The sequence below is a fragment of the Chiloscyllium punctatum genome, chromosome 6 (assembly GCF_047496795.1).
Source record: "Chiloscyllium punctatum isolate Juve2018m chromosome 6, sChiPun1.3, whole genome shotgun sequence".
In the NCBI taxonomy this organism is placed as follows: Eukaryota; Metazoa; Chordata; class Chondrichthyes; order Orectolobiformes; family Hemiscylliidae; genus Chiloscyllium; species Chiloscyllium punctatum.
Window position 1 is genome coordinate 69,135,244 of NC_092744.1, and position 26,377 is coordinate 69,161,620.

At 39.4% G+C, this 26,377-nt stretch overlaps 1 protein-coding gene across 5 annotated transcripts in view; it reads right to left on the reverse strand.

Annotated features, from left to right (window-relative positions):
* Positions 1-8,659: 8,659 nt before the first annotated feature.
* Positions 8,660-26,377, reverse strand: part of ppp2r3a (protein phosphatase 2, regulatory subunit B'', alpha) — a 342,270-nt gene continuing 324,552 nt past the window's right edge. For all 5 annotated transcript variants that reach the window (XM_072572892.1, XM_072572891.1, XM_072572893.1 and 2 more), the window contains 3 exons: positions 24,099-24,217; positions 23,151-23,257; positions 8,660-18,576 (listed from right to left, as the gene is read on the reverse strand). In XM_072572892.1, coding sequence (XP_072428993.1) covers positions 18,483-18,576; positions 23,151-23,257; positions 24,099-24,217 — 320 coding nt within the window. In that variant the 3' untranslated portion in view covers positions 8,660-18,482. The remainder of the gene's footprint in view (positions 18,577-23,150; positions 23,258-24,098; positions 24,218-26,377) is intronic.

Genomic DNA, 26,377 nt, shown 5'->3' on the forward strand with positions numbered 1-26,377 from the left:
TCCTGAAATCTTCAATACCACATTACCCTGTCTCTTATCTCACAATGGATAACACAAACAATCATGTAAAGCTCTGAGCTCAAAAACTGCATGAATTCACGTGAAACTCTGTTACTCTCACTTTTTAGATTAGAATCAATCTAAACATCATGGCATAGACAGAGAACACAGGGGGCTAACACCTTCAACATATTGTCTAGCTATCACCCATTGTTACAGCTAAGCTGAGAATGCAACTTTTTAAAAAAAGGTTTTGTGATTTACACATGAAAGAAGTGAAACTATCATGGTATTTGAACAGATGAAAGACTCAACAGACAATTAAGGTATTTTTCAATGTATAATTTCAGTTACATCACTCTGTAAATTTTTGCTATAAATTCTGTGCCTTAGATTTGTGTCCTCCACAACCACCTGATGAAGGAGCGTCGCTCCGAAAGCTAATGCTTCCAATTAAACCTGTTGGACTATAACCTGGTGTTGTGTGATTTTTAACTTTGTACACCCCAGTCCAACACCGGCATCTCCAAATCATTAAACTAATAGATTACAACTGAGGAGTATGCTTTCAGAAGCATTGTATGCTTCAAGGGATCCCAAGTTACTGACTGAGACCTTTATAGCCTCAGGTTACACACTATGATACAGTGATGATATCATGAGCTCGTCACTTAAAGGTATACTGATATACTGTCCATGAGACATAACACAATATAAAGTGTGCTCTTAGCAGGGGCCTTGATAGAGAGGGACCTGGTCAGGGTTGTAGGGGTATGTGTGTTTGGAGAAAGGAGGAGATGACTGTTACTGGTTCCAAAATATTGTAGAGATCTAGGCTGGAAGGAGAGGCTTGCCCATGGATTCTGGCAAGGCCTTTCTTCCCAGGAAGGTTGCAGGGGTGATTGATGAGCCAAAGACTGTAAAAAGCAAGGCTTAGGTGCTGGCAGTCTTCTGATCATGTGTGGTGACACTTCCTACGATTTCAGGTAATTCTGTATTCATTGCCTCAAAGCTTGCTTCAGCCCCCAAGCAGACAGTCATCCCACAGAGATCAAAGGAAGCGCAGGGTGCTAGTTTGGTGTCATGAACAAATTTGGAAATACAGTAGCGCCTCGACTTACGAACTTAATCCGTTCCAGGACCCGGTTCGCGAACCGTAAAGTTCGCGAACTGAATCAATTTTCCCATTGTTCAGATATTTCCGAGTCTTTTCTCTTTTTTGTCTCTTGGAGGTTGGTGATGCCACAAGAAAATGATCCAGAGAATCTTGTTTTTTCCTTTGATGCAGAATTTTCCGAAAATGAGACATCACATTGTCATTTAAAATATTCACGGCTCTGTTGGTCACAGTTTTGTTAGGGTGATGCCTCTCAACAAAAGCCTGCACTTCACTCCATTTGCTACAAATGTCTTTGATTTGAACACTTGATACATCTTCCCTCTCGTCTTCCTCCTCTCCAGAATGGTCCTGCTGCATAACCTTCACCTGATCCTGTTGCAATTCAACAAGATCTTCTGTGCTGTGTTCTTGTCTGTGGTCCTCCACCAGCTCCACCACATCATCCTCTTCGACCTCCAAGCCCATATTTTGGCCCAGGGTCACAATCTCGTTCACTACATTTACTGATGTCTCCTACTCAAAGTCTCGAAGTCTCTCTCAGGTACACAATCTGGCCAAAGTTTCCTCCAGGCCGACTGCAACGTACAGAAAGAGACCTCGTTCCATGCCTTATCAATAAGGCTTATACAGTGGAGGATATTGAAGTGGTCCTTCCATTACTGACCAAGGGTCAAATCTGTATCGTTAGTGACCTGGGAAACACCTGGCGAACAGAGCCTTCGTATATAATTTTTTGAAATTTGCAATGACATTCTGGTCCATGGATTGGATGAGAGGAGTGGTGTTGGGAGGAAGGAACTTTACTTTTATGAAGTCGTATTCAATGTCCAAGTCTTCTTCCAAATTTGGAGGATGGGCAGGAGCATGGTCCATTACTAGAAGACACTTAAGAGGCAAATTATTTGTTTCAAGATATTCCTTGACAGCTGGTGCAAAAACTTCCATCAACCATTCCATAAAAATCATTTGCATGACCCAAGCCTGGCTATTCGCCCTCCACATTACTGGGAGTTTAGCCTTCAACACATTATTGCGTTTAAAAATGCGAGAATTTTCAGAGTGGTAGACTAATAGAGGCTTAATCTTGCAATTCCCACTTGCATTCGCGCACAATAAAAGCGTTAACCTGTCCTTCATTGGTTCGTGGCCCGGTAGTGCCTTCTCCTCTTGGGTTTTGTAGGTCCTTTTGGGCATTTTTTTCCAGAAGAGTCCAGTTTCATCACAGTTGATGTGAGACATAACCTTCATCTTCGACAAAGTTATTGAATTCCTTCACAATGTCCTCTGCTGCCTTTTTGTCCGAACTAGCCGCTTCTCCATGTCTTATTACACTATGGATTCCAGTCGTCGGCGAAATTTATCAAACCAGCCTCTGCTGGCTTTAAAGTCTTCAGTGCTAGCAGTACTTGTACTCGGCGGTTTCACCAACAAATCACGGCGTATGTGTAGAGCCTTCTCGCAGATTATAGTCTCGTTAACACTATCTCCAGCAAGCTCTTTTTACTTTATCCAAACTAATAATAATTTTTCAACCTCGCCTAACAATTTAGGCCTTTGCTTCGTTAAAATAGTCACTCCTTCAACCACGTCAGCTGCCTTTAGTGCCCTTTGTTCTTTAGGATAGTACAGATAGTCGATTTCGCCATGTTGTACTGCATAGCGAGATCAGATACGCGAGCACTATTCTCGTGTTTAGCTATTATTTCCTTTTTCATTTCTACAGTAATACATTTAGGCTTCTTAACACCACTAACACTACCACTTTTCACTTTCTTGGGAGCCATAATGAGGGCTAATTTAACGCAAAAAACAAAAAAAAGTGTAAGAATGCTTGGACGTTGGATGTTCACAGCGCGCACGCCAAAGACGAACTGAATGAGATCACGCGGGCCCGAGAACTTTTGCGTTCAAAGCGCGCGTAGAAAAGCAGAACAATGACAATGAAACCACGGGCTTTTTGCGTTCGTACCTTGAATTTCGTATATACGTTGAAGCAAAATTTTACTTACAATCCTGTTCGTAAACTGATTTGTTCGTGAACGGGGTCATTCGTATGTCGAGGCGCCACAGTATTACAATTGATCCCAACATCAAAATCATTTATGTAGATTGTGAACAGTTATGAACCTAGTCACAAGTCACATGACTCCAAGTTATTGTCCAACAGGTTTATTTGAAATCACAAGCATTCAAGAGTGCTGCTCCCTCATCAGGTCAAATTTCATCTGATGAAGGAGCAGCGCTCCAAAAGCTTGTGATTTCAAATGAACTTGTTGGACTATAATCTGGTGCTGTGTGACTTCTGACTTTGTCCACCCCCAAGGCCAACACTGGCACTTCAATATCAAAGTTATGAACTTGGCATTGAATTTTGCAATCCTGAGTATGATCCATTTATTCCTACCCTGATTTTTAGTTTGTTAATCACTTCTTAGTCCATGGTAATGAGTCCCCCCTCAATCTCATGTACTCTGCTTTTATTTACTAAGCTCCTGTTTGTGACTATATCAAAAGCCTTCTTAAAATCCAAATAAACCACATCTACTTAGAGGTCATGCTGCGGCTGTACAGGACATTGGTTAGGTCACTGTTGGAATATTGTGTGTAATTCTGGTCTCCTTCCTATCGGAAAGATGTTGTGAAACTTTAAAGGGTTCAGGAAAGCTTTACAACTACGTTGCCAGGGTCGGAGGACTGAGGGACTGGAGGACTACAGGGAGAGGCTGAGCAGGCTGGGGCTGTTTTCCCTGCATTTGTCAGGGGTAAATGTAGGGGAATGGGTCTGGGTGGGTTGCTCTTCGGAGGGTCGGTGTGGACTTGTTGGGCCGAAGGGCCTGTTTCCACACTATAGGGAATCTAATCTAATGGCACTGAGGATAATAGACTCCGACCATTCTGTATCTCCTCCACATCCTGAGGGGAGCTTCAGATGTGACGTGTTCATGTGGAGGCTCTTTGGCAGCTGCAGGAGGTTGCTGCTGGTCCTGGGCATACTGGTACATCTGTTCCTCTTCCATTTCTCTGTGCCTTCACTGAATCACAGCCACAGCAAACATAACTCCTGCTGTGGCTGGAGCTACAAGTCACAATTTGAATAAGGCTGTGTTGGGAATATCAGAAACAGAACAAGTTCATAGTTATGTAAGCAGTCAGCATTTGCTGACAAATAACTGTGAGGCAGGGAATAAGACTTGGAGGAGTTAGATAAGGAGGGCCATGATATGCCTCTACTTGGAAATTTGACATAGTGGACCTTATTCCAATGTATACAGCCACATGCCACATTGTGCAAGTATAGTAGGAGATTGTAAGTGCAGTAAAGCTGCTTAAACCTTGCGTCCCCAGACCCACATCACCCACATCACTCCACATCGCCCAAAAGAGATGGCATTGAATATAAGAGCAAATTGTTGAATACTTGCAGATCATGGTGAGAGAAAAGCAGCTCCATGCCCTTGAGCCAATGAGGAGTTGAGTTAACTTTGTGAAACGTGACCTGCAGTTGACATGTTTAAGGTCATCTCACATACCTTCTGCTTCATACAGATGACGATAAACTATTTTTAATCACATGGTCAAGATTGCTGGTGGCAAGGATTTATGTTCATCATAGATGGTTACTGCATGCATTTCATGTCCAGAATTCTGTGATTACAGATATCTTTAATCTGTCCTGTGTAATAGCCTCATAAATGCAATTTCCTCTTGAAGGGTCACGCATTGCTCACAATTTAGGGGAAAAAAATGTTTTACTCTGCCCACTTAAGGTATGGTGATAGCCATCAATTTGGATGAGAATGGATGACAACAAATATAGTACTTGCAGAGTTTGTTGCAGGCACTACCCATCAAGCTTGGGGCCCCTCGAAACCTAATATTCTTTTCTTCCTTATATTCGCTGTTAACCCCATCAGTTTGGAGCTTCTACACTCACATCTAACTCTTTCATCTCAGTCTTCATCTCTTAATATTAACACTGTGATATACCACACCTTTCCCCCCCCCCCCCACCCCAACCAGTCACAGCTATATTGGTAGTGACTATCGATGACCACTCTTCCTGCAGTAACCCATCTCCCACCCTTATATGTCGAGTTGTTTCCCCCCCGTCACAATACTGCCTCTCTGCATTCCAGCATGCTGCCTTCAATCCCCACACTTTTCAGATTGTATGAACAAGCATGCAGATGAGGAAAAGGAGGAGACAAATTATAGTTCCTTGAGGAACTCTAGAGTTAACAATGTAGGATACAGAAATAAGATGAATTTGAGGGTGACTCTAGCAATGCCTCGATAAATAAGAAAGAAACCAGGGAAGTATTGGTCCCACTCAACTGGATGAAAGTGGAGATGTAATGGAATGGACTGTCATGGTCATAACTAAAAATAGAAATTGCTGGTGAAACTCAGCATTTCTGGCAACATCTATGTGGTGAAAGCAGAGTTAATGTTTTGAGTCCTGTAACTCTTCATCAGACACTTCCTCAGAGCATCATGGTCAATTCTATCAAAGGCTATCAACAGATTCAGGAGGATGAGGACAGATGGTTTATCTTGTTTGTTACAGTCACATAGGATATAATTTGTGACTTTAGCACATGTATTTTGCTCTTAATTGTGAATATCTAATTCACGTGCCTTAGAACATATCTTTAAGTTTTGGAATACAATTTTTAGTTTTAGAAACTAAAGTTGGATAAATGCAGTTGAAGTCTGAATAGGAGTGATTTACTTAACTGATTTACTTAACTGAAGAACTGGGGATGTGATGTCTATACTACTTGCAAAGACATTCAGTCCAGAGTGATGTTTCTGTTTTGGGAGTTGGAGTAAAATTAGTTTAAAATCATTCACTGAACTATTAAAGCTTGTAAAACCAACTTAATTTACTAGATCAATTCTGAAAGGAAAATTTTGATTGGCAAGCTATTTTTGAGGATGTAACTTGCATTCCAACAGTGGCCTAACCAATGTCCTGTACAGCCACAACACAACCTCCCAACTCATGTACTCAATACTCTGACCAATAAAGGAAAGCAAAAATTGCATTGAGACCACCATGTCATGCTGCAGCAGACTTCATCATGAAAAAAGGCTTCCATTCAATAACTGTATAAATCATCACATCATAGAGGGGTGAATCAAACACGCTGGAAGATGCCATGATACCTATCCGTGCAAGATCCTGTTTCCTTTCAAGGGCCAGATGCCTTACTTATGAGGATGGTTGCTAGGAGATAACAGCTACCCTTTGTAACCATGGCTGAAGACTCCAATATCCAATCTCCTGACTGCAGCCAAGCATAGGTATAATGCCACCCATCCTTCCACCAGGGCTGGTGTGCAGCAAATGATAGTGTTCCCAGAGAGGAGATTCTAATGCTTCGAGCGGTCTTGGGACCCTTATAGTATACTCCAGATAGTGTGCAAGAGCATTTATTGCCCATTTATTCCCAGAAGAAAATGCAACTATTTTTGTTGTGTTTTCCCCCACTTTTACTGTTGTTCAATAGAAGTTCATGTTTTCAGCTGAAGGCTTTCAACGCTTTTGAACAAAGACAAGCTGTTAAGTTACACGGGGCAGTAGGCAAATAGTAGCACTCTTTTACTCTTTTTTTCCCTTCTTTCCTCAAATACAGAAAACTTTAGTCATATTCCACCATCAGGTAGAAAGAACACCCAAGTGGCCAGTGAGAAGCAGTGCCCTTGTCTTCAAGGGCAATGCCTGCATGAACAAAAAAGTGAAGGGTAGGGATTAAATCAAAATAGACTTGGAGGGGGGAATAACACACTCCACACCCTGTGGTGCCCACCTCTCCCTGAAAAACTCGAAGGTGTTAGCAGGAACTGTGTGCTTCTTCTCCAGGGACACCCGGGCCCGAACGTAACCGTGGAAGAGAGGCAGGCAATCGGCCATAATGATCCCCTCCACGGCCACTGCCTGGACCTGTTAATGGCCATCCTGGACAGGCCCAGGAGCAGACCCACCAGGTGATTCTCTGACCCGCCCTCCCTCCTGCCCACATCGGGTTTCCAAAGATCAGGAGCGTGGGGCTGAATTGCAACCAAAACACAAAAGAAGATCTTTAAGGAAACTAAAAAGGGAGTGCAGATGCACACACCCCATCTATATATGGTCCATGGACCCCCACAGCACCACAGAATGAACGCCTTAATCTGCGGCTGAGCACTCTCTAACATTGGGTTCTAACATGGTGCAGTGCTAAGAATGGCTAGCCTCTGTAGCTTCATTCTCACAGCTGCAATTACAGATAGATGATATGAAGAGGCAAGACATTTATGAATGTGAACTTTGCTTTTGAACAAAGTGTCAGCTTGCCAGCTATATGCCCTTAGAACCTGGTGTTTTACTACGTGTACTGTGAATGGCAACTTGTGGCTGGCAGTGTTTTGCACTCGTTGCAAATCCAAATATTTGCACTGCTGGTGAGCACACAACAGAGTGAACGTGGTGATGTATGAAGCATACATAATGAAGTAAGCATTGTACGAGATAAGTCATCATAGTTCACGAATGGAAACCCCGTATGGAACTCCCTGCAAGGAGCACTTTACTGATATAAAACCAAATGTAACTACTTGGAATAAATTTTCATCTTTGGAAAAAGGGGAATGCTGTGTTATATCTCATGGTTAGCGTGTCTCTGAGAGTCATGCTCATTATTTTCATCCTTGTACTATATAATGTGACTGAGGGTATAAAAGATGTCATACTTCATCACTGGGATTACTTGATATGCTACTGGAGTTATATTACTATGTATACTCATAGCTTAATACTAACCCAAGCACTTATGCTCCTGAAAATATAATGATTAAATATAATAGTTAACTGTAATTAACATCTGTTGGATTCTTTAATATCATTTTCAAAACAAGCTTTTTAAAATCATAGAATCCCTACAGTGTGGGAACAGGCCATTTGCCCCATCAAGTTCACACCAACCCTCCAGAGTATCCCACCCAGACCCATTCTCCTACCCTATTACTATACATTTACCCTGACTAATGCACCTAGCCTACACATCCCTGAACACGATGGGCAATTTAGCGTGGTCAATTCACCTAAGCTGCACATCTTTAGATTGTAGGCTCCCGGAGGAAACTCACATAGACACGGGGAGAATGTGTGAACTCCATACAGACAGTCACCCGAGGCTGGAATTGAACACGATCCCTGGTGCTGTGAGGCAGAAGTGCTAACCACTGAGCCGCTGTGTTTCCATGTTAGTTATGGAAAATCACGTAAACATTGCTGTATCAAGTAAAATGCCCAGCTGGAGGCAAAAATTACAAAATTTGATCTTGTCTGGAGGACCAGTGGGGTTAGTAATTACCCACAGTGCTTCAGGTTAGGGAGAGGAAATGGATTAAGATCCGTTATCACTGGCCAATGTTGTTTGTGTAAAAAGAGAATTTAGTTTAGATGTGATATTTCCTGTAATTGAATGGAAAACCTTGGGGAATGAAGTGTGAAAATTGAGAGAAAGGTTGCAAAATTAAGAAATAAAATTATAATCTCTTTAAAAGTCTTTATTTAATTTCAAAAGTCCAAAGCAAATTCAGCGTATGTAAAGCCATGCTATAACACAATCAGCATATTTCACACCACATGATTATTTTCAGCAATCAAAAAAGCACATCATAACAACAAACACAACTTTTATTCATTACATTTCTATAATGGTTTTTATCATTAACAATTACAATACTTTAAAAAATTGAGCAGTTTTTAAGTTGCTGTACAGTAGCTCACATTTTCATGGATGCCCCCAGTGAGTTTGCATAGAGCTAGAATTACTGTGAAAAAAAAATGGCAGTCTTTCAACTCAAATCTTCAATCATATGGTACAGATTGTATCACATCTGGATAATGAGTATGTTTTAACGATAAAAAAGACCTATTGCTATAAATAATCAACACTGGAAAAAGTGTTACTCAACTACGCTGAAGCTTTTCATATTTATTATATAAATTTGTCCAGTTTATCATCAAGAATAAATTGAACATTAATCTCAATCTCAAACTCTGAAGTTGCTTTCCTTTGCCTTTTTTTTATAAAAAGAAAACCCTAACAAGGGAAGGTAGTGTATAAATTTACATGTATTCTAATGCTGAGGTTTCTATATCGGCAAATCACACAGAATAGACAAAACAAAATTCACACTTTTAGGATGACAACTTTTTACATTACTAACAGAGATAACCAAGTACTTCTACGCACATGTACACATTAATTATCTAAAACATCAAGGTTATAAATAAGGCACATTTTCAAAAGTACTTAGTGTTAACAGGAAAGAAATGGCATTTGCAGAAATATTGTACCATATTTGTGCATTTTGGAGTTTCACAGATCATACAACAGAAAAAAGAACACAGATGTATTTTTTTTCAAATCAGTTTGAACCATATCTCTCAAACTGCAGTGTGTTTAAAGCACAGACTTGGCTGACTGTGGAACTATTTTCATTAGTAGACCCACCAACCCAGTCAATTTTCTCTGCTTTTCTATTTCTCGTTGTCACTGCTGCTTTCTTCAGAAACATTCTTTACAGTTGAAACATCCTACTTAACATCAGAGTTGAGAGGTACAGTCTGAACTGCAAGGCAGTGTGAACAAGAAAATAAACCGGGTGCAAAAGGGAGAAATTTGTGTTCAGTGCAAAGTGGTACCTTACTTTGTTTTTAAAAACATAATTAATATGAATCTTAGTTAATGAATGTCACATCGGCTATGTGGCTTTCCTCCTATTTATAAAAAAATCCCAAAAGGTTCAAATATCCTGACTGTGGTCTGAAAGTTGCGGTTTGTTTCCTGAAAGTATAAAATAAATTGTCAAAAGATATAAACAAAGTTCCTCTTCCTCTTGGAATTTTAATTGCACAACAGAAGGAAAATAAGGATCTGTAATAAAATATCCCATCACAAATAAGAGAGCTCTTGGATAGAATCTTAACCCAGCTAACTGCAGTATGGCTTCAATGAACACAGTATGAGGCCCACATCACTACCAGTGCTAGCATAATCAGAACTCCCAAATGGGTTTACTTTAAAAACTATAATCCAAGCCACAACTCAAGAAAGCTGCCAGATCAAGGTGCTACATAATTGGTAATCAATAGGAAAAATAAACTATTAGGAGTTATAAATATCTTTGTCCTGTTTTAGAGAGGTACTGTGATAGCTACTTTTGACCTCTTTGAAATAGAGAAGGTTAAAATTACACCCGTGGTCAGTGGGTTCAGGAGGCATAATTTATCACAATGTTGAGCTCAAGAGACAAATCTTTAGGAGAAGCAGTTTTGCATAATAGATGTGCAACTGAGGACAGGGAAAAAGGGGCCTCTTAAAATACATTTGCAATGTCTTGTACAAGATCCCAGTCCAAAGGTGAAACATTTGTTCCACTTCCAAAAAGGACATTAGACTGAAGAACAATCAAGCTTTCAGGGTGCTGGTGCAGGCTCATACCCCACGTGAACTGATGGCCACTTCACCTGAATGGGGCTAAGGAAGGGAAAAAAATCTTTTTCACTGCAATTAACTATACATATATAGAGCCACAAACATTTATATTGTTAGTCATCAGCCCCTCTCATCACTTGCCTCATTCTCAGTCACAATGGAGAAAATTTGGAAAGATACTTAAATAAGGTGTTTCATATTTTGAGAATTTTTCACAACTAAGTTATGTTAAAATTTATTTTCACACTAATCAGTCTGTTTGATTTGGGGTGTAATTGAAAAGTTTTTCAATGCTTATAATTCCCTTAAAACAGGCAAATTTTAAATAAGTGACAAACTAGGATCAATCCCATTTTGCAACTAAGCATGTAACTAAGATCACAGTGCAGGTAAATCTGTACATCAACATTGGTGCCTCTGCATTCTGGCCTGCTGACCAAAACAAATCATTCTTTTAGTGCAACATATTGCCCTATGTCTCTCATTTTCTAGCTTTGTGCAATTTAATACTGGTTCTGGTCACCTTTTAACAAAACATTCATTTCCAAGTCACTTCAAATAGTATTTTACTGCTAATATCTTGTCATGCATGAACAGCCATTTAATTACTGTGTACAAATTAGATTTACCTACTTGGGAAAAAAATTTCCTTTGCTTAGGATGGCAATTGTAAATGTATTGTAATTTTGTTACAGTTAATGGTAAATAGAGGAAGACATTTTTCATAGTTAGCAAAATGCAGTTGTTTTAACCCTGACAAGTCATTAGTAAATCACAGTTTTATCTGAACAGTATATTTTGCACTATTGCTTCAAATCTTATACATATACTAAATAATGGCTATATTAATTGTTTTTCAAATCAATTTTAATTAGTTCTTTTAATAAAAAGATGGAAAATGGAAGATATTTTCAATTCTGGCATTAAAGCAATAGTTTCGTTTACGTTGTCCCAACAATATGCATTAACTTCCATGTAAAAGTAACATGAATTCTTTTAGTTCCCAGCTATTTTTATAACCAGGATGCTAATTTGAGAAGAGCATGTGTTGTACACACTAACCCATTAGAAGTTGCCCATCTTGATTTAAAAATCTGAGTCTTAGAATAGTTTATTTTAAAGAGAAACATTTTGTCCTATTGGTCTGCCTTCAGTTTGAATCTGTGTCTCAGAGGTGATTGTATAGTATACTTCAGTCTAATAATTAATTACTTATATTTCAATAAACTTGTTGTGAATATGTCACAGTTATGTCTTCTATAATGTCACTGTCATCATCTATCAACTGTATGGCAGGTACTGGTATTCACTGTCAGCTGCTTTCATTCAAAAAGAATTGCTAAGCTGAATAATGAAACACCTATGATGTTAACAGTGCATATTTTTAAAAGCAGCAGACCCCTGGGTTGATTTTAAAGCTGTAATCCTGTAATAAAGCTACTGATAAAGGGTACAAAATAGACCATGTTCTGGTTCCAACCAATTACTCTTGAGTTGATAACTGTGCCGTAATCATTCCTAGAAACTTATTATTCCATGACCAAAGTCAAATGCCCCGAAATCACCCAGTATAATTGCTTAATGCAGCTGTCCAAAACTCTACTTTTGGTTATTTTAGCAGAGGCATTGACCTATTTATTTTAAAAGTGCTAAGATAACAGATTGAGGTATTTCATTCCAAGGCATTCATTTTTTGCTGGCTAGTGCTCCAGTTCAGGACCTTGAAGGTCAAATTGGACCATGGTCTTAGGAGTTTTCAACTATAACTATGTTTCAAAAGTTGGAATTTCCTGACTTTTTTGCGGGAGGTAGAACTTGGAACATAACATTTGGTTTATTCTGTATGTGAGAGAACGGGAATCATAAACTTACATGCTGTGAATTAATCCCCATGCAACGAAATAATAAAAAGCTGTTTTCCAATATAAAAACATTGGTCTTTCAGTCCATCAAACCATTCTTATCACAGACTATGCATGTTCTGAATTATCACGGATTTTACCCTTCCTAAACTTGATGGCAAGTTTATGTAAACACCTCCAAGAGCTAACAAGAGTCAATCTTGGATCCAGCATTCAACCCTGGGTTCAGATGCAAGGAACTAACATTTATTGGTACAAAATACAGCTTCCAATATGATTTGCATGCAACTCCCAAATTCAAGGGGACAAGAATGAGGTACTAGTTGATGCCATTGAATCTATCACAGTGTCAACAATTTTATGTTTTTCAAAGCATTTGATAAAAGATAATCCAATTCTCTGCTGTTGGGCTCAGCACGCGTTTCTTGGTGAACCACTGTTCTCTAGATTCCTCTTCCCCTTCAGAAATAGGTTGCTTTGATAGAGGACTAAATTTGATTTGATGGGATCTGTTTCACAACTGAAATAATCAAGACCTCCTTCCTTAGTTACTGTAAGTGAACCTGCATTTCGCCAAACAACAGCTAATGAAAGAAAATGAACATCTTTTAATAAAAACAAACAGAACATTTTGGGGAATTTCAAAACAGTCCAAAGAACAGTGCTGGAGATAAACACAGACAGCAATTTATATACCTCACTTTATATAATAATATCTGATCAAAATTGCTAAATTGAAATAATTCCTGGAGCTGAGCTGAACTTTTATGATCTTTAACTAAAACATAAGTGTGTCATGACCTATCTGCAATCATCCATTATACTGCTCGCACCTTTTCTGAATTATAGTGATTACACACATGATGTGCTTTTGTATGGCCAGTAAGCAATGCACTGTATTTTAATCTTGGCATGAATCATTACCAGTTAATTAGGCTGTCACATCATAGATTGAGCGAAAATTCCCAGGTCTTTTCCATCCATTGTCAATATTGTTAAGCCTTGGTAAATAAAGTGTTAAACTGGATCACGCAAACAGATGTAAACCTACTGGATAAAACTACTCTCACAGCAACATACAGAAAATGGCTAAGATCTCGGAGAGAGAAAATGTATAGGTAACAAATGAAGCATGTGTGCAGAACAAATATTTGCTTAATTGAGAAAGGGTTCCGACTACTTCTGCAGTTTCAGTTAAAATTTAAGCCAATGGATGGAGTGAATTTGCCTCAAAGGAATTTCACATGGAGATTTCCACTGAGTTGAAATACTGAAATAGCCTATGTGGAAAAGCCTGTCAGCTGTCACAGGAACTAAATCTGCTGAAGATCAAACATATTTTATCTGGCCGATGCAGCAATCACATCCACCTCTTTATATAGCAACTGAAGGGCCCCACACCACACAGCGCTTCAGCGGACATGTGTTTGGGCAGTGTATTATCACAAAATGCCCTTTTCTTTGCACAACATGCACAGGTACAATGACATTTCCTAGTCTTTATAGGAAATGGAAATGACTATGTGAGGTAGTACAAGATATAAGATCAGCCATGATATTATTGAAGGGTAGGTCAGGTCAAAGGCCTAGTGGCCTACTCCTGCTCCTAATTTGCATTTTCATAAGACTTGATGTTTCGAAGTTACATTTTAGTATTTGACCAATGGATGCTGAGAGGGGTAATGCCCCACTTCAGAACTGGGTAACACATCAAATTCAATGGATGGCTACAAAGTCAAATAATAAACAAATTCTCATACTCCAAGATTATATTGACATCAAGACTGCAATCAGGCCATGAAAGAACAAAGTTCAGAGAAAAGAAAAACTCAATTGTGATTCCCATCAGCAACTACACTTGACTATGGTATAGTATTTCGGCAGTACATTTAAATGAAAAGTGCATGGTACCTTTGTTAATTCCAGAATGTTGCAGCAGTCATCTCAAAATACTAAATTTGTCCCCATGTTTACAATATAATCTTGCTGGATTTTGTTTTGTAGTGACAAGAAGATTTTCAGCTTGCCTCCCGAACATAAAACTGCTGCTGCAAATTGGCAGTTCATTAGAGAAACAGCACAATGTTAATTTTCAACAAAATCTTAGAATATCTATTTCTATAAATTAAAGTTGGCATTAATGGTTTTGTGCTGTGTAATCCTCTGTATGTACAGAACTTCTTGTAGATAGAAAATGGCACGTCTAGGCAGCAACAATATGATATTCCAGCAAACTCAGAAATAATCTTGAATAGTATTTTGATTCAGGCAGAAGGAGGGTACAATGATATGGAGAAGTTACAGGCATGAGAATAGCCCTCGCATAGTTGAAAAATAAGGAATCCCTTTAGTATAGTGATAAGCTGTCGGGGGCTGGGATGTGTGTGTTTGTGTGAAAGAGAGAGGGAGGTGTGTCGTTATAGACCTTTGGGGTTGGACGGTGGCTCAGTAGTTAGCACTGCTGCCTCACAGTGCCAGGGACCCAGGTTTGATTCCAGCCTTGGGTGACTGTCTGTGTGGAGTTTGCACATTCTCCCCGTGTCTGCGTGGGTTTCCTCCGGGTGCTCCGGTTTCCTCCCACCATCCAAGCATGTGCAGGTTAGGTGAATTGGCCATGCTAAATTGCCTGTAGTGTTAGGTGCATTAGTCAGGGGTGAATGTAGGGGAATGGTCTGGGTGGGTTTCTCTTCGGAGGGTCGGTGTGAACTTGTTGGACCAAAGGGCCTGTTTCCACACTGTTGGGAATCTAATCTAATCAAATCAGACAGAGAATGCGAGAGATTCTGTGTGCGTGCGTGTTTTTGTGTGAGAGAGAGAGGGAGACAGAGTGTATGTAAGAAAGATTCAATCACAAACAGGACATTAATGAGTTGGACATGGAAATGGAGTAGACTATTCAGCCTATTGAGCCATCCCTGCCATTCAATAAAATCGTAACTGATTGAACACTTCAATGCATTTTACCCACTCCGTCCCCATAGACCTGTTTGCCAATGGTAAACAGGAACCCTTCAAGCTCAACCTGAAAAATACTCAAAGTTTGAGCTTCCACAGCTTCCTGTGGGACACGATTCCAAAAGGTCAGAACTCTCTGAGTAGCAAAAAAACTACTAATCTCTGAACTAAGTGGTAACCGCTATTCTTAAATTATGCACCCTGGTTGTAGACTCCCCAGCCAGGGGACACATCAGACTTACATCTATTTGTCTATTCTTTTAAGTATTTTATATGTTTCAATGTGATCACCTCTCCTTATTTAAAACGCTACAGAATACAGGCCTAGTTTGCCCAAGATCTCATCATAGGAAAATCCCATTATCCTGGAGACAAGTCTAGTGAATCTTCATTGCACTCCCTCTATGGCAACAATATCTTTCATTAGATCAGGAGCCTAAAACTGTACAAAGTACTTCAGGTCTCCTCAAGCTCCTTTATAGTTGAAGCAAGACTTCACTACTCCTGTACTCTGAGCTTCTTGCAATAAAGGTGAACAGACTATTAGCTGTCCTAATAGCTTGCTGCACTTGCAATGTTAGCCTTCAGTGATTTATTCTGAAGGACCTGCTTTATACTGCCAGCATGTTCTGTGCTTTTTGAATATGTATCAGTAATCAGGAATCCAGCGTAGATATTAATGGAAGATTGTTAGGATGATAGGGAGAACAGATAGCAAGCCCAAGTTAAGCATATTATCAGCCAACTCAATTACAACTTTCTAATTAAAGGCCTGTCTTCTGTTCGCAGTATTTTTGATACATGATAGAAAAGAGGACGCTTTCAACTAAAGTCAATTCATATCTAACAATATAATGCATAGCCTTTAATCAGTACCTAATCGTACCTTTGCCTTAGTCTATGAAAATCCTACTTGAAAATCAAAATGTTTTTCTCTACTCAGCATTGTAATATCGAGTTGCTTCTTTCTTCATTGTCAGTTGTTGAAACACTCATTATGGGTTGCAAATAAAATGGCCAGGGTGAGAGGAGAAAGATATTTTGTAAAGACTGGGAAATTCTAGACTAAAAGGAATTTTAAGGGCTCCCAGTGAGATTTTCAGTGTTCAAAATGAATCTCCCTGCCTCCAGAAGCATCATTTTAAAAATTAATTCAGAGAATGTGGGCATCACTAGATGGGCAATAAATGTTGGCCTATCTCTAACTGATCGGGGCAGTTGTGGGTCTGAAGTCGGATTTAGGTCAGACTTCTTTCAGTAAAGAGTATGAGGTTTTCTAGGCAATCAACAACAGTTTCATTATTAACATTAACTCTTAATTCCAGATTTTAATTGGTTTCAAATTTCACCATCTGCAAGATTTGTACCCGGGTCCCCAGGACATTTATATGGGTCTCTAGATTAATCGTCTAGTGATAATACCCCTAGGCTATTGCCTAGTGAAGTCGATTAAATATCAGACTCAATGGCTCAATATCAGATGGAAATTTGAATACAACAGCAAGTGGGAAAGTGCCAAAGATCAGAAATAGTGACCTCATGCATTAAACCAAGAACCGCTATATATTGTACAACATTTCTAAATAAACCTGCCATTTGCAGATATCAGAATAAAAATGAATTGAATTGGCTAAACGATTACTATGCCTTTCCTACAAACGCATATTGACCTTTTAATATTAGTACTTACACTCTCTTCATGATTAACTAGTTAATGTTTGTGACATTGAATTTGCTAAATTTATAAATTTCCTTCAACATTCAGAAACAGAAGGCACCTTGATATGTTTTCATTCTGAATTCATTCTGGTTTTGAGACAGGGAGTTTTATGACTTTACAGTTTTAAGGACTTTGGTCTCTGAAGGGGTAAGATTCGTGTTCAATAATCACACCTGTTTGTCACTTGAGTGAATATAGATTAGATTCTGAAAAGCTTTTAAGACTGAGTAAAAACTGAAGTGGACCAGTAATGAGACAAAATATTTGTGAATTTATAGTTGGCAAAAACGAATTCCTCAGTCAGTAAATATGATTTAAACTGCATCTAAACTGTGAAGCCAGGGTTGTTGAATTAAAGAAGGTATCCTCATAGTAGCAGCGATTGGAGTGCATCAAAAGTGCAGACTGCAGTCAGGCAAATACAGGTACTTGAATGGAACTGCACATGGAAGTAGGAAGAGGTGCCTACAAGAGCCCAAGGTGCAAGTTCAAAAAGGTTTCCTTGGGAAGTTTGTGAATTGAACTCACTGAGCAAGTGCAAGGTACTGAGTCGCTCTTATAAGGAAAAAAACTTTTCTCTTTTCCAATTTGTAGAAACTTCCACAAATGCGGAAATATAGAACATGTAAAGAAAATGGAAATTTGGCTACCTCCTTTGGGCCAGCCAACTGGCTGGTCTGATACTGTGCATTTCATTACATATTTTCCATTCAATGCAGCATGTGCTGATTGGATGTTTTACTATGTTCAAGAGCCATATGAATGCAAATGTCTTGGTGTTGCCTCCTGCAAACAATTAACATATCATTTTATCCAGCTGGGCCTTTACGTTAGGTTTTTCAGCCCATTTGGCTGGTACTGTCTTCAGATAATGAAACCATTTAAAAAAAAATCACAGTGTGAGATTTCAAATACGAAGAAATGAACTTTACCAAGCCTTGATAAGGCACTGAATAATGGATGATTCATACTGGAAAGATGATGACTCTGAAATGTGAACAAGAAAATAAAATGGGAGGAATTAGAAGAATAAGCAATAATTAAATTTGGACAAATGTAGCAATGGACATCTTGTAGAAATCCATATACATAACACTGCATTTTAAGACATATTGCACAAACAGACAGTATTTTTTTGATTTTGGATAAATTTCATTGCACACAGTAAGCATGTACTTCTTTTGTTCTGATATAAAATCTAGCATAATCTCTTCAACAAAAACAACAATATAAACAATTTATTTTCTCTACATGTCTGACCAAGCAATGGTCAGTTCTTAAAGTTGGTGTCTACTGGTCACTCTGACTGTCCAGCAGCTGAGCTAGCTTTGAATTTATGTCGGAAGGTCAGAAATGACAAGTTTGTCCATCTTGTTGCTGAGCTCTGGGGTAGATAGTTCATCTGATTCGTAGTCTTCCTCAAACGAGCTGCAAAGAAGAAGCAAAAGAAAGATTGTTCCTAAATCCAACCAGATCCTAATTGCTGTTTAAGGGCTATTGTTGTTTTGTCAATCACCACCGAATAAGTCAGTCAATTTTAACCCTACCCATTTGGCAGAAACTGAGCATCAAAATTGATGCAGCAACTTCAACTCCCCAGTACCAACGCTTTCACACAGGTTGCAAGTTTACCCTGCTCCTTTTACTTAACCAGTAGTGAATCTTTCAACCCAAAAGAGCCGTGGATGTTTAATTGTTGTGGAAATTAAAGACAGAGATTGGATTTTTGGGGACTGAGGAATTAACGGATATGGATTAGTGCCTGAAGGTGGAGTGGAGGTAGATGATCAGCCATGCCAGTAATGAAAAGCAAAGCAGACTCTCAAAGGACCAAAAACAGCCTGTTCTTGTTCTTCATTAGTGGGTTTTATGCTGTAAGGTAGTAGGGTCCTCTTCCAAATATGAATATCAAGCTTGATCATGTTAAATTTTACAGAAGGTCTGTTTCAGGAACCCACTCTGGCTATGCTGCCAAGCCACCATGAAGCAAGAAGATCCAGAGATGCTAGGCACTCTGACAGGCAAGGCACCATAATTTTTGCATTCTCTTCTCGGCCAGGAGGAGTGTGATAACTCCACTGAGATCCATGTAGAAGCCCTGGGCCTCCTCAGCCTTAGAAACTATTCCACTATATTCTCCCAACTTCTCGTCTAATTGCTTCCCTGGCTCCCTCCCAGGACCTGTTCCTTTGGACTGCTGGCAATGTTATCTAAGTGTGTAAGATCCTGCTCCCAATTTCCTGTTTGCAAGCTGTTCCCACTGGGAATCAGATGGGAGATTGATGCGCGCATATGTAAGTCAGGCTCAGGGATGTAAAATCTCCAAAGTGTGCTGGAGGTATGATGTCAGCAGAACTCCCCCGGGAGTTAAAATCAGAGGTAGAATTGTCTCGGAAAAGAAAAATTCCCTTCTTTCAAATTTTTGAAGTGAATTATTCCATATGGGCATTGACCATTACCTAACACATTACCTAAGTATATTCAACATGTTCAGGCATTTCTTGCCCTTGGCTGACACTAGGAATTCCTATAAGCTATTCATATTTATTTAGATCATCTTTATCCACAAAACTTATATTCCTAACTCCCCACACAGGTCTGCAAGAAATCTGAACCATAGGGTCTTGGTTACTTTGTCTGTATGCTGAGTTTCAAAAAACAGTTGGCGCTGAATATAGGGGGCTGTATCCAGCTATTTCCTGAGCAGGGAGTTCTTGATGATGATTTTCAGATCCCAACATGCATTTCCCAGTTTCTGCTAGGATTTTGCTGTCTTCAGACAATTTCAAAAAGCAGGAGTTCTGAAGAAGAGATACCTGTGGCTTATGAAGTTAGGAAAGACTGCTAGATCTTCTAGCAATGGTGATTGGGCTTTTGGCACAGGCCATAGTGTTTTTTGGTGTTTAGTCCTTGGCCTCCCATAATGGAAGAACGTTCACTAAATGCTGTTGGGGGTGTGGTTTAGGGGGACACTCTGGGCTTGGGGGGGGGGGGGGGGGGGGGCTGCAGAGAGTGGGCAGGGTGGAACTGGAAGAAGAGATGATTCTCAAAGCTGTCTCTCTGCTTAGATCCAGTCCTTTGATTTCCCCTCCCAAATTTAGAACTTGCCCACACTGGTTCACTAGTCAGCAAGGGCAATCGCTTCCCACCCAGCCTAGAACCAAAATAATTACAACTCAGGCAGGACCTTAAGTGGAAATTAACTGATAACCGAAGGACCTCAATTGCCACCAGGGCAGAAAGATGGGAGCCAGAACTGAATTTGAGCAAAGGTGGGAAGTTAAAAGGTTCTGGTCCACCACCATCTCGCCCGATTAAAACACCTTCCTGCTTCTCAGTTAAGAAAATTCTGTTCCTAATAGCCTTTAAGTTGTTGAGAAATAAACTTCAATTGTGCAGTGGGGCATATTTATCATCTTACCCTCCAAAGGTAGGCTACATTGGCAAGATGAATGGCCTTCCTCTTTGCTGTAAATTTCAATGACACACTTACTTCAGTTGGAGGTGCCTATTCAAGATTGCTTCTCTCCACTGTATAGTTTCACCCCCTCTCCTATTAAACTAATGCTTTCCAAACTGGCAGTTTCACAAATTTTTCACATTTTGTGAGATTTACAAAATTTCATTTGAGGTTTAAAGATTGGACCCATTAGAGGACTAACTGAAAGAGGGTCCATAAAAGATTTACAAGGATGGTGCCAGGGTTGAAGGACTTGAGCTACATGGAGAGTCTGAATAAGCCGGGGCTGTCTTCCCTGGAGCATCGGAGGCTGAGGGGTGATCTTACAGAAGTTTATAAAATCATGATGGGCATGGATAGGGTAAATAGACAAGGTCTTTTCCCTGGGGTGGGGGAGTCCAGAACTAGAGGGTATAGGTTTAGGGTGAGAGGGGAAAAATACAAAAGGGACCTAAGGGACAACATTTTCACATAGAGAGTGGTACATGTATGGAATGAGCTGCCAGAGGAAGTGGTGGACACTGGTACAATTACAACATTGAAAAGGCATCTGGATGGGTATATGATTAGGAAGGGTTTTGACAGATACGGGCCAAGTGCTGGCAAATGGGACATGATTAGGTTAGGATATCTAGTCAACATGGACGAGTTGGACCAAAGGATCTGTTGCCATGCTATACATCACTGTGACTCTGCGAGATTATGACCCACAGTAAGAGTTATACTGTCTAGGCAAAAAATAATGGCCGCAAGTGAGAAGAATTCAATGCATTTTTTTCCTGAGTAAAATAGAGTAAGATATAACTTTAGCAATGTCACTGTTTAATCAACAGGTGGCAGCACGCGTGACATTCTATTCACTCGCCTCATCACATCCTGATTATTCACACATATAATGCATTGCATATGCAGCGCAGAAATATGCTCATTTCTGATATTCTTATCTGCAAACTGATAATCAGCTTCTGAAAATCGTGACTCAAATTTTTATGCTTTAAACTGACTTCCTTAGAGCTGTCAAATATAAGCGCTGCAAGTGGCTATAACGTTTAAATTAATAGTAGGTGGTGCCACCTTTGGTTGAAACACTAATACACACAGGGCTAAGTTTGAGTAAAACAACCTTGTAGTTTGATTCTACATCATCTCTGATAATACTACTGAGTGGGGATATAGGTAAAGGCACGAACAGGTTAATCACCACAAAGGAGCTACCGTAAGCACCACAATGTTTACAAATGGTCCATACATAAGCCATTAAGATTGGTTCTGATAGCACCACTTTGAAGAGGCTTAACAGACACTCTATCAGCCTCTTCTGTCTGCTTGCACATGTAATAATTCACACCCCTGAGCCCAAGGTCTGAGTTGTTCTAAGCAAGGGCTGCATTTTTCATCCAGGAGAGCGTTGCTGCAACATGTGGAGATATTTCTGGTCATTCCTCTCCAGTTTTCTACCTGAAGCACTGGTCAGTTGGACTATTTGTCAAGGAGCTCAACAACCACTGGTGACATTAACTTCTACTTTGCTCTTACAATTCTTTCCAATTGAGCTAATTTCTATCTAATTTTCTCCTCATTTATGCTGTGCATTCCATGTTTAATCCCTCAGAGGAAGTGTCAGCAGAGTATGTGACCATGGCTAATCCTCTTTTCACTTGAGTTCCATGCAGGCAACAGTCTTTCCACAAGACTCACTAAATGCTAATACTTGCTGTTCTTCCCCAAATAATGGTACTGAAGCCAACAATGGTGACATTAATGCGCAAAGGAAGAGTAATCCTGAGACCTTCTTGACCTATCAATCTCAGTTATACACGAGGCAGCTCACAAAGTGTAAAATGTACATCTTTTTAACAGATTAGTGTTAGGGCTGCTGTAGATTTTGCAGACAGTAACACATACATCACATTACCTATTCCACCTTGAATAATTGTGTTTGAATTAATTCCCTGGCCAATTTTTAAAAAATCACTTATAGAGCACTGAAGCGGAGAAATTCTTTTCTCAATTCTTTAGGTAATACACTTTATCTCAAAGATGATGAATTCTCCACATAAACAGACATTGTATGAATTTCTACTGATGGCCATGCCAAATTAGAGGGGAGAATTCACTTAAACAAAATTAAATGATATGACATCACTTTCGGCTTAACTGACATAAACAAAGACTTTGAAGGTTGTCAGAGGTTCTACATCTCCCTTGCCTTGGAATGTACCTGTGGAAGCAATGTGAATGGGTCTGCACCATTTCCAAGGGATGTCCATTGTTCTTCCGCCAGAGTTATGGGAAGAGACAAGCAAAATTCATACAGAATACCTAGTGCCTTATCAGATTTCCTTTCAATGAACTTCTTTGCGAGGGACCAATGTCCTTGGTATTTGATGCCACCAAGGTTCTGTGATTCAGTCGTTGTAGTCAGGAAATGTAACCAGTTTAAGACCTGAAGACTAGTGCACTGTGCTTATTGTTGAATTGTTATCAACTACCTTCATCATGTGGAAAATAGAATGATTAATTCCACTTTGAAGCCACTTACCCTTCCTGTAACTGTTCATTGGCTGATTCCTCAGCAACCAAAATCTCATATTCTTCAGCTGCATACTTGTCCCAGTCGGAAGGTTCCGGGCCATCACTCTCAATATCCTCCAAGACACAAAAGGCAACCTTCAGTAAAAATGTACTGACTTCACTCATTAATTTTTTAAAAAAGTAATACTTCAAAACGGATTCCTTATCAAAGCACAGAAAGCTCAAAATTTTCACAATTCAAGTAGACCTCAAATTACTGAAGTGTTGGTTCTGCAAAAATTTCAACTAACTTTTACTTGAAAACATTCAGTCAGGGAAAAGAATCATGCACACTTTCATCAATGTAGCAGTATAATGCGTAGCAGAAGTTGGGCATTATTACATAGGTCACCTGTGATACACCTTGCCCTAATGTCAGTGGGTTCAATATTGGACATGGTTTTTTCTGGTGACCCACTGCAGTAATGTCCACTTTTCTTATCATGTAGAACAAATATAAAACTATGTGAATGAAAGGGAGTTCTGATTGTGTAATATTCATGTCCTTATTTATCCTTTCTTTGTGGTCAACAAAAGTATTGATTGGCTCTTTTATAAAAACTTGCCTCAACAGAAAGGAATTTGATTTAGTTGCATAAAATCATTAACCAAATTGCTAAACAAGTTTAACAAAGCAAAATATGTTCCATTTGTATTCTCTATTTCTACCCTTGTGGCAGAGTATAGCTCTAAGAGTTGAAACATCTCTCTAGATGCATTCCTTATAATATTCTATTATAAGATATTTGACTTTGCAAAAAAACACTCACACACTTCAACACATCAGATAGCACATTCAGATCAAATGAAGCTTTGGAACTTAGATTGATTAACTCTGCCTTAAACCTAAAGTATGTGCCTCTGATCCTGTGTTATTAATCTGCTATCCACTTTTAATCTGCTCCATTTATAATACCTTCTGTACAGCAAATGGATCCCTCTGTTCATGGTCCAGGTACTTCTCCAAGTTGAAACAAGTGTCATAAAAAATATGAGCCATTCTGCATCTCTTTAGATCCCGCATGGTTATTTTACCTGGAATGAAGAACAACAATAAAAATAAGTGATGAAGACAAGAACTAAAATCTCAGATATCACGTAATTGGTAACATATTCGCTGCCACTGCCTTTGTGCTGCCTTTTTGCACTTGCTATTTGGAAATTTGCCAACAAACTGAGTTGGCTGAACATATGAATTTCGTGTGTCTGTATTCAGGTAAGACAGAGAGAGAACTGAGCAGGGGAATGTCCTTTTTCATGTATGAACCCCAACAGAAAGTGTCTATAGACTAATGAACTAAGACGTCTACTTCAGCAAAGCCCGATTTGGCCTTATCCACAGACTCACCTCTGCTGTAGCTGGCCTTTGGAAAGTAGGAATATTGCATCAATCACTTCAGTTTTTCTGCTTCCCCCATTTTTAAGCTACCTCTTGTAGCATTCCACATCTTAAAAAGGTTGAACGTCAACATTAAACTTGTTGTGAAGGGCCTCTTGCTTTTATTTGCTGACCAACTTCAACAAAATGGAAGGTGAATGCTACTCTCTGGCACTTCCTCCTGCTCCAGGCAATGTAAATGTTTCTAAGACTGCCACTGACCTAACCTATTCTAGAGGTTTTCCCTCCACAACTTACTAAATTATGTCACCCAGATCCATACAACATACTGTTATCTCCTTCACAAGAATCAAAAGTAAGACTTGTCTAGCAAATCCATTGTTTTAGCAGTTTCCTGTTCTCTGGAAACTTCATTAACATTACTTCCATTTTCCACCTTGCCTCACCTTCACACAGTTGTCTTCTCTTCCTCAACCTCTCTTGCTTTAATCAATGGAACAACATCCTCAGTAAGCAAGCCCAAATACTCCCACAGCTACCTTAACTATATTTTCTCATATTTCACTTCTGTTCCATTTAGCCAGTTTCGCCCATTCTGTTGTGACTATATGTACAATTCCATCCAAGACAGGCATTTCTGATATGTCTTTGTTTGCCTCATTGGGGATTCCTCCACTGCTGTCTTACCACAGTAAGTTGACAGGTCTCTTAACATCGCGATTATATACAGATTATCCAATGTTCTCCCTCCCAAAGCCAGAATAAGGTTTCCTCTTTCCTGACGTTCCATGCCAGCAGCCTACATATTCAATAGGCCATCATTGCTTTGTTCAACTGAGCACATTGTCCCTTTTCCTCTTCTTTAAACACTCTAAATGGACTATTTCCCCATGAAACCCTAAACTACTCCTGAATCCCTGTCCATCCCAACTGTATTTGTCCATGCAAACACAAGAGATGCAACACTTGCACTCATACTTCATTCCTTTCTCACCATCCAGGGTCCCAAACATTCCTTCCAGGTGAAATCATATGTTTGCACTTTCCTAATAACGTACTAGTTGCTCAGGAATTAAGATTGGGTGGCTACTTCTTTTCAGTCTGACCCCAGACTTCTATCTATCTGTCTTATTTAGTCTTTGCACCAGTTCTGTAATGATCTTTCTGTCCTCTGCACTTTCCACTGTTTAAAAAAAAATGCTTAACATAAACTTAAAAGAGTAGAACATCACCTTTCAAATAGGCACTTCACAGCCTCTGGGCTCAATATTCAATTCAACAATTTCAGGTCACAATCATAACTCCATTTTTTTGACCAGTGCTTTGTTAATAATTTTGTTATGATTGGAACTCTGATAATTGGTAACAAGAATATTTTGCTGTCTGTGCTAAAGACAAACTCCTCCTTATTTTCATAATATCTGTTGGTACCATGGTGTAATGGTTATGTTAATGGAAACACCACCACCTGCAAGTTCCCCTCCAAGCCACCCAACACCAGACTTGGAAATATATCACTGTCCCTTCATTGTTGCTTGGTCAAAATCGATCTGCACCAAACATCAGCGATTCAAGAAGGTAGCTCACCATAACCTTCCTAATGGCAAATGGAGATAGGAATAAATGCTGGTCAGCCAGCGATGCCCATCTCTCGTGAATGAATAAAAATATGGAACAGTAATCCCATTGATAGTAAGTTTAAATACTAAATTAATTAGCAAACTTTTATTGAATCAATCTTTTTTTTCAAAGAATTGACTACAAAAGCTGTTGGATTATTGTTGGAATTCAATTGGTTAACAAATATCTTTTGAGGGAAAGGGAATCATGATCTGATCTCGTGTATTACACAACCA